The 9,901-nt window shown below is 38.3% G+C and overlaps 1 protein-coding gene across 1 annotated transcript in view; it reads right to left on the bottom strand.

Moving 5' to 3' along the window:
- The window catches only part of ahr1a (aryl hydrocarbon receptor 1a), a 31,034-nt gene that overhangs the window by 19,537 nt on the left and 1,596 nt on the right, over nt 1-9,901 (bottom strand). Inside the window, exon 2 of the mRNA XM_016482164.1 lies at nt 4,201-4,388. Coding sequence (XP_016337650.1) covers nt 4,201-4,388 — 188 coding nt within the window. The remainder of the gene's footprint in view (nt 1-4,200; nt 4,389-9,901) is intronic.

The raw sequence follows: 9,901 nt of genomic DNA, 5'->3' as shown, positions 1-9,901 counted from the left end.
AGTTTTTGATATTCTTCATATTCTGTGTGGTCAGTTCACAGCAGTGATAGAAATTAATATTTTCCAATACGTTTAAATTGAGTTTTACCTTTCATGGGCATTTTTACCTTTTATAAAGCAATATTTTTTCTAAAAGTGTGCATCTTTTGAGTCAAATTGTTACATTTAATCAGTCAATTAGAATAATAAGACATTTAGGCTGTTACCAAACAAATGAAACCAGTATCAACAAAATGAATATTTGCAGAAGTTGCATCTGAAGTGGCATTTAGATGTATTTACACACTATTTAATTCAGCTTAAAGGGACATGGAGTGCTTTAACCTGCAGTTACCAATGCATAGTGTTTTGATATTTTAAACATAAAACATTGAATACTGATGTTTGAAATTATTTCGGTTCAATCGCAATGACTCACTTATTAACAGTGATTTGCTGCCACCTGCTGGCGGTTTTCATTTCAAATTTCAGCTTTTTCTTTCTTTTCTTTTTTTTCTTTTTTTGATTTTTTTCATTCTTTAAATCATTTCAAATATCAGTATTCAACGTTTTATGTTTAATATATCAAAAACATTATTTATGCATTTGTAATTGCAGGTTAAATGCATTCATGTCTTGCATTAAACAATGAAGAATATTAAAAACATTATGAGTCAGCTGTCTTCGGCAGTCCTTAAGGTACCAGCACAATAACACACTCAGCAAAATATCGTCTAATTATCGTTATCGATAAAATCGATATATATCGCACACCCTTAGTCATAGCATATGCTTCCCGCCTGCTGCCAGGGGCTGAAAGGTTATATTAAGTTTCAGAAAAGGAGTGCTGTGCCATCATATGGGCTGTAGAGAAATGGAGACCCTATTTAGAAGGCAGACCATTTGAAGTGATAACTGATCATGTGGCTCTCACGTGGGTGTTTAATCACCCAAAGCCATCTTCCAGACTGACCCGATGGACCATTCGACTGCAAGAATTTGATTTCAGTGTCAAGTATCGCAAAGGTCAGTGCAACATCGTGCCAGACACTCTTTTGCGCAGTCTCTTAGAGACTGCTTCGCTCCCTCAGATAGCCCATATCAAATGACAAGACTCAGTCACCTCTTTTTCCAGTTTTCCGACTGAATGGTCTGACATTGCTAGAGCACAACAGGATGACCCAGAAGTCCAGGAACTCGCCGTTAAAGTCAGGTCACTCACAGATCCCGATTCAACACGTATCCATTACTTGTTAATAAATGGCTTTCTTTTCCGTAGCATGCCTGATGGACAGAAAGGACCCAAATTACAGCTAGTCATTCCTGCTTGCCTACAAAAAGACTTCCTCGCATATGCACATGACAACCCATTAAGTGGGCACCTTGGTAGGCTCAAGACTCTACTGAGGTTAGTAGATATTTGTTATTGGCCCACACAACTGGACATCTGGAAGTATTGCAAAGAATGTCAGGTCTGTCAACAACACAAACCTTAAATTTTCAAATTAGCCAGCCATATGCAGTCAACCCCAGTGGTAGAACCTGGACATATGCTAGGGATCGACCTCATGGGATTATTGCCTAAGAGTTCTAAATTAAATGAGCACCTCCTTGTTGTCGTAGACTACTGTTCCAAATAGGTGCTGCGTATGGCTAAAGCACCTCAAATTGCTCGCATTTTGATAGAGGAGATCTTTACTAGGTGGGGAACTCCAATGTATTTGGTGTCTGATCGAGGAACCCAATTTACTTCCCAGCTACTCAGTCTAGTGTGCAAGCAATGGAGTGTCATCCAGAAGTTGACTACTACAGCACATCCCCAGACTAACCTCACGGAAAGGGTCAACCATACTCTTAAGACCATGATCTCGTCCTACATTCAAGACCACCATCGGCACTGGGACAGATGTTTGGCAGAGTTTCGTTTTGCCATAAATACAGCTTGGCAGGTAAGCATGGGATTTACTCCAGCTAAAGTCACACTAGGTAGGACATTGAAAGGCCCTCTAGAAAGAGCCATACATAGACCTCATGACCCAGACAGTCCAGCATACCCAGTGTTAGAAAGACAGAAAGAGCTGATAAAAACTGTGCAAAGAAACATGGAACAAGCTCAGACAAAGCAAAGACAGTACTATGACCTCCGGAGAAGGCCTGCTCATTACAAAGTTGGGGATTTGGTTTGGGTTCGCACTCATCCTTTGTCACGTGCTAGCGATGGATTCACATGAAGTGGAAAGGTCCTGCTAGGATTGTCAAATGTCTTGGCCCTGTTAATTGTTCTCTGTCATTTATAGATGATCCGGATCATGTTGATACCTTTCATGTACAAAATTTGAAGCCTTTCTATGGGACTGTTGATAATGTTTCCAAATGAGGGGGGAGATATGTAACAGTCACATCTTGTTACATGGTTTAATGTATTTAATTTTAGTGCTTTGTTCATCCTGACCACTAGGGGACACCAATAGCAAATCCCCATTTTGAATAAAAGAGGAAGTAGTAGAATGAGAGGCAGATTCAGTTTGTGTCACCTCATGGCATCTGCTGTTTCTCTAGAGGGTCCTGGTTTGAGAAACATTTGTTTTGCTGCTCAACCATGAGTTTGTTGCTTTATTTTTCATCTTTTGTTATTGTGTAGAATTTGAGAGGGTTATTGTTTGGGGAAAGTCGCTTATTCAAATGTTTTGTGGGCTGTGTGTGTTTGGTGAGTTTGTTTGACAGTTAATGAGTTGTTTTCTTTAGTAGAGGATTTTGTTTAACCTGCAAACATATGCTATCGCGTGGAGTGCAGAACTTTGGAGTTTGGGTGCAGTATTGCAACTGCCCAATAACTTTTTTCAAAGGACTACTGGCCTACCCCAACAAGGACATCTATTTAATTTTGTCATTTCATCATTTCATCAATCTACCCTTCAAAAGATAAGACTTTAAAACATTGGCTGTTCTCTTTTACCAAATGGTTTCTTCTCTCAACAACTTTGGTGGACATTTCCTACTTGTACAACCACACTTTTATTTTGGACATTGACCATATCTATAGTGAACATTTTATGTGACAGGATTTTGTGTGTTTTGTATTTGTGTAGAGACTCAATATATGCTGGCAAAAGATTTCTGATGCTATTTGTTTCTTGTGTATTTTGACCTGACTCTTAATACTATCCAATAGGTTATTGCAAGACTGATTCCCCCTCATCTTCTTATAACAATACCGGTTTAAATAGCTGGAACGTTTATAACTGTAACTCTATAGCACTATATAATCTCTTCTCAAGTACCAACAGTGCCTTGAATTTTGTGATTCATACACACTTTAAATCTTTTGGCCAGCTGCAGGAGAAAAAAAACATATCCATCCCAACAGAACAAAGAACCATCTGGCCACATTTTTATATTATTACAACATTACAAAGCAATTTATTTTGCATATTCCTTGTGTTATCCAAATATGGGTCATCCCGAGATAAAACTGCTGAGGGACCGGGATGTCCTGTGATAAGCACTCAATCTATCGCAAACAAAAGGAGGAACTGCTTGCATGCACTGCTTTGTCCTACTTCCATATCTTAATGTTGAGGGCAAAAGCCTGTTGCCTAAAGCCAGGTAAACTTCTTATGATAATGATTTCAACAACATATTCCAGTATTACTGAACCAGCCTCGGGGTGATCATTAAGTGAAATTTACCTGTCAAAATTGCATTTTTTGCTCTTTGAAAGAAAATGCTATTTTTGCAGTTCTCACCAGACTTCCACCTAAAAGTAATGCATATGATGATAACACATTTATATTTTACTTTCCGCAGGATCTCATGCACCCCAGTGGCATCCTGTGAAAAGGCTCCCCTTCTTTCCCACTGAGGGGGAAGTATACCGTAAACAGCCTCGAGATGTGGCAGACACTCATATAAGGAAACAAACATGCACATATTGAGGTTCTTTAGAATTAGGGGCTGGTTTTCTAACTACTTAAAATGATGCGCAATTTATTCATTTTAATCAGTCACAGGGGAGAAAAAGTGTTGTCTTTGGATGTTGTCATTAAAATGACTGTAGTCCACAAGCTACTAAAATATGATAGAACTTTGTAGAAAACACAATAATCTTTCAAATTTGCATCAACTAAGTGAGACTATTGCATCCATAAATTTATGTACAGTCAGAAATTGGACACCAATACCACACCGAAACAACTGCAACTTCTGTTTATCATGCATTACCATTGAAGTGACTTTTGACCCGCAGGTAGCTCACACTTAGCCTCAGTATGGTGAGCTTGTCCAGCTTGGATATAACTTCCTGCGGGAAAGGAAGCTGGCTGGCCAACCTGTCCAACTCTCCATTCAGCCGGTCTCGATGTCGTTTGGAAGGATTTGATTTGACACATTCAGGAGGAGACTGCTGCACACTAAAAGAGGAGAATATATTCAGATTTAATGTAATTTTCAGAATATGACAGGAAAGCCAACCTGTCAGTTTCAAATTTTAGAACGGTTTCCATTTCCCAGAAGTGTGTTTACATTAAGAAGAGATATTTTTTTATCATTCACGTATAGTGAGTACTGTCAAACAATCACCTAAAAACGACACCTACAACTGATAGGAAAGTAAGTATTGAGTCTTGGGAAGGAAATATGACCTTCAGAGGTGTAGCAACAGCTTGTAAACTCAGACCCATATCATATCAGCTAGCGAGTCCCTAATGAGTGACAGTTTTGTTCATGCTTAATTTGCAACTTTGTTACTTGTTTTGGTAGGTTAGGTTTTTATTTGACATAACACAGTCAAGGTTTCAGACCAGTGGTGGGCAACCTCTGACCCTCAACATCCACTTTCCTGCAGAGTTTAGCTCCAATCCTGATCAACCTCACCTGTCTGTAACTTTATAGTGATCCTGAAGAACTCAATTAACTTATTCAGGTGTATTTGATTAGGGTTGGAGCTCAAATTTGCAGGAAAGTGGATCTCAAGGGCCAGAGTTGCCCAACCATGCTGAAAGGTGCGTTCACGCCATATCGGAATTCCCGTAATTACGAGATTCCAACTTGTAAAAAGCATTCCCTTCCTCATAGAACTCGTAATTACAACTTGTGAACTGGGAGTTTTCTGAGAGCTACGACTAGTGATGGGAAGTTCGGATCATTTTGCCAACTCAGATCTTTGAGTCTCATTCAGCAAAATGAACAAATCTTTTTTCAAGTCATTTCGTTCATTTTAGCAAAATGTAATTAAAATGTTACGTGTTACTTCCCTAACACATCTACTACTTACGCAAACGTTGATCACACTACAAACAAGACAAAACTAATGCTATAAGAAGCAGAAAATATTAATTCATTGTTTAACTGGATCTTTAGTCTATGTTAGCTTACCTCACCTTATCTGACAAGACTTCGGGTTTGAGTTGTTCGTTCATCACACGACAGCCCCATAAGCTAAACCAATGCAGTCTGAGCCGGAAAGAGAATTGATTAGTTAATTTTTTGAGTCTTTAGAGTCATTCGTTCTTTTGTCACGTGACGTGACAGCAACCTTCCCAATCCTTACAAACGGGTGCATAGTTGTTGTTATTATTATTATTATTATTATTATCATCATTATTATTATTATTATTATTTACTCCTACAGTTACGTGATGCGTTTTTGGTCTCAAATTGTATTTAAAATGTATTTCTTACAGTTTATAAATGTGTGAATTTCTGTCATTATGGTTCTTTTCCTGTGGTAATAAAGGTAATAAAAAGTTGGTTATGCTTTAAATTTTGTCCATATGATGGTGAAATCACTTTGATAAAGCAGAGATACTTGTTTTTTTGTTTTTGTTTTGTTTTTTTGCATTGGTTAAGCTTATGGGGCTACCTCATGATCAACGAACGACTCGAAAAATCCGAAGACTCGAAAGATGAACTAATCAATTCTCTTTCCGGCTCAGACTGCATTGGTTAAGCTTATGGGGCTGTCACGTGATGAACGAACGACTCGAAACACAGAACCTATAGAATGTTGTGCATGTGCGACTGAACGATCGAATCACTCCCCGAGATGACTTGTTCGTCCCGAGTCACATTAAAGATTTGTTCAAAATGAACAAATCATTCAAGAACGACCCATCACTAGCTACGACTTGTACCAAGTGACCGCTGTACCACCTGACCACCGCAGGCTCTGTTTAGGCGTTGATAGTGTTGACATATGCTGCGTTCACGCCATATCGTAATTACCGTAATTTCGAGATGACAGCACGTGACGTTCTACTCAGAGCTGTTCACGTCCTCAGACTCGGAATTATGCACGTGGTACAAGTTGTAGCTCTCAGAAAGACAAGTTGTAATTTCGAGTTCTACGAGGACGTGAATGCTTTTTACAAGTTGGAATCTCGTAATTACGGGAATTCCGATATGGCGTGAACGCACCTATAGAAAAGCATAATTCCGAGTCTGAGGACGTAAACAGCTCATCACGTGCTGTCATCTCGAAATTATGGTAATTACGACCAGGGGCGTGTCCAGGATTTTATACTTGGGGTGGCAAAGAGGGGGCAAGAGCAGAATGAGGGGTGGCAACTATAGATCAGTGTTTGTACTCCCCATATATTCTGTATATTCAACACCAGTGTTGGGGAGTAACTAATTACATGTAACGGAATTACGTAATTTAATTACAAAATAGCTGTGATTCCTATTTAATACTGTAAAGTTGCTTTGACACAATCTGTATTGTTAAAAGCGCTATATAAATAAAGGTGACTAGGCAGAACTAGTTTAGAACGGCTATAGTTACAGCATTAATTGTGCTAGTGATTGAGCGGTAGTGGAGCACTCTGAGAGCGAGCGAAAACCAGAATTCTCCGACTTTCAAAAGACCCCCGCTTCAGTTAAAATCATGCTGCTCCGCTCTCAATGCACTTCGATCCCATACTAATTCAAGTGATGCAGGCTTTTGAAAGTCTGCCAATAATCAGTGTTGAGTTCTACTGTAAGATTATTATCCCTGCCTGCTTTAAATGTTTCAAAATGATTAACAGTATAAAATATTTTAAATTTAGAAAAGTAATCAAAAAGTAATCCAATGTGCTGCTCCGCTCTCAATGCACTTCGATCCCATACTCTGCTTTGGGGTGGCAACTGGGGTGGCAAAGCTCATTTTAAGGGTGGCAGTTGCCACCCCGTGCCACCCTTGTGGACACGCCACTGATTACGACATGGCGTGAACGCAGCATTAAGGTGCGTTCACGCCATATCGGAATTCCCGTAATTACAAGATTCCAACTTGTTAAAAGCGTTCACATCCTCGTAGAACTCGTAATTACAACTTGTGAACTGGGAGTTTTCTGAGAGCTACGACTTGTACCACGTGACCGCTGTACCACCTGACCACCGCAGGCTCTGTTTAGGTGTTGAGAGTGTTGCCATAGAAAAGCATAATTCCGAGTCCAAGGACGTGAACAGCTCCGAGTAGAACGTCACGTGCTGTCACCTCGAAATTACGGTAATTATAGGTGCGTTCACGCCATATCGTAATTCCCGTAATTACAAGATTCCAACTTGTTAAAAGCGCTCACGTCCTCGTAGAACTCATAATTACAACTTGTAAACTGGGAGTTTTCTGAGAGCTACGGCTTGTACCACGTGACCGCTGCACCTCATGAGAAATGAGGAAATAGATACTTATATAGATGTACTATAATATAAAAACATATTATGTAAGTGTTCATACTGTTATTATTTTGTTGTAGTTTGATTAGGTTAGCAATAACACATTTATTATCGCCGTCATTAATAATAAACAACAAACAAACAAACAAATGGTTAGTAATTATTTTTACCTGACACGCTTTCTGTGTTCTGCAATATTTAGTTGTAGCATACAAATGTAAAGTTATGTGTTTTACAGCTGCCAGTAACTTTCAAGCGGTCACGGGTTCATTTTGTCGCAGTTCGAGGACGTGAACAGCACCGAGTTGAACGTCATGTGTCATCTCGAAATTACGGTAATTATGACATGGCGTGAATTCAGCATATGATATGGCGTGAACGCAGCAATAGACTGTCAGTGCATTCCAAACGGGATATATCGCCCTCCGAAGTGCACTTCAGAGTGAAAACAATCATGGCCGCCATATTGAAGCGTCGTTCCAAACCGAAGTGCTCAAAACTGGCCACTTCAAAGAGCCCTTCAGAATGAAGGATTTTGAAGGGTACAACTGATGGACACTTCGGGCTCCCATGATCATTTGCGCAGATTCTTTGCATGATGACGGCGCCAGTGTTGCCAACTAATTTTCAGGGGAAGTTGCTAAAGGAAGGTTGATTTGTTGCTAAAAGTTGCTAAATGATGTTGTGATGACATTACGTGATGACGTCATTACGTAATCACGATACAAAATTGTGTCAAATCTCAGCAAAAACATATATTTTATATATGTTAATTTAGATTTGTTCGTAGCAATATAAATGCATAATATAATATTAAAATATAAATAACTATTTTTAAATCCACTGAATTATCGAAAACGTACAAATTTTTGAACGATTACAATTTAAGTTTTATACTTTAAAGCGGTTTATTAATAGTTAGTTAGTATGCTGCACTTTAAGAAAAGTAAAAAAATAATGCACAATCTACTGTGTTAATATGAAGGAATTTTCTGGATTGATTTTTCCACAGGTTTTTGTACCTGCATTTTTAATTACGCATTGTATTTTGTGTTTTCGGGTTACAACGGATAACGGATAATGTCCTGGAAAATTACTAGCACCTTTTCCATTTTTCTGCATATTTTTCTTACAGTGTACTGTAAGAAACAGTGTAACTCATCAACAATCGCAGGTACAAGCTACTAACAAAGTGTCTCATAAATGAAAAATAACAGTATTCAATTATTATTATTATTACTATTAAACTATTGCAAATAGCAGCTAACTTAATTCCTGTAACGTGTGTACTGCTAGGCATCTTTGGGTTTCTCTTTTTTTGTGTAATTTAAATGGTAAATTGTGCCTTTTTATCGTTTGAGTCACTTATCAAAAGTTGCTAAAAGCTGCCAAATACATTTTTTAAAATAGCTAAATTTGTTGCTAGGTGCTTTTGGAAGAAAAAGTTGCTAGGGTAGTCTGAAAAGTTGCTAAATTTAGCAACAAAATTGCTAAATTGGCAACACTGGACGGCGCCTCCGTGTGGGCACGTGATGCTGACGCAGAAGGGCACTTCAACGAACAGTTGTTTGGTCCCCTACACCCTTCGAAGCTCTCACTCCGGAGGGTAGACCCTTTGAAGGGATTAGGGCATAGGGATGAGCCCTTCCGAATGGAACGCAGGGTGAATTTATGGCCCATATTTTGGTAAATGCGTCACAAAATAAAAGCACTGCACAAATGAATAGAAAATAAAGTTAAACACCTATCAATGACCATCTGTTGAAAATATTTTGTCATTAATACTTAATTCACAACCCTGTTACCCATTGTGGTAAAGTTTTATTTATTTATTTATTTATTTTTATTTATTTATTTTTGTCATAATCCATCACAAACAGGTTTGGTAAAAAAAAAAAAAAAAACGTAAAATATGAATATAAAATAATGTTAAAAACCTTTTAAAATGTATAAAATGTTATAAATCTTTATACGAGCTGTAATGTGTAATTTCACCCGTCCGCAAAATGGGAAGATCTGTCTTTTCCACAAATTTTAGCTTGTTTGAGCGGAATTAAATTGTTATTTTTATTAGTCAATCATTCTAATATTCCGAATTAGGAAATCATTACATTGCAGCCAAAGATACATTTAGTATGTTTAAATATGTTTAGTTAGTTTGTCATGTGGCAGATGCAAATAATGCCGAGTTCACACTGCACGATTTTAGCCTGATTTTTCACTCGCCGACAGGTTTTGCGAAATCGCCGACAAATGCCCGACATCG

Source organism: Sinocyclocheilus anshuiensis, unplaced genomic scaffold, assembly GCF_001515605.1.
Source record: "Sinocyclocheilus anshuiensis isolate Anshui unplaced genomic scaffold, SAMN03320099.WGS_v1.1 scaffold185, whole genome shotgun sequence".
NCBI classification, from domain to species: Eukaryota; Metazoa; Chordata; class Actinopteri; order Cypriniformes; family Cyprinidae; genus Sinocyclocheilus; species Sinocyclocheilus anshuiensis.
Note: the sequence above shows the minus strand (reverse complement) of the source record. Positions and strands in the feature narration are given on the sequence as shown.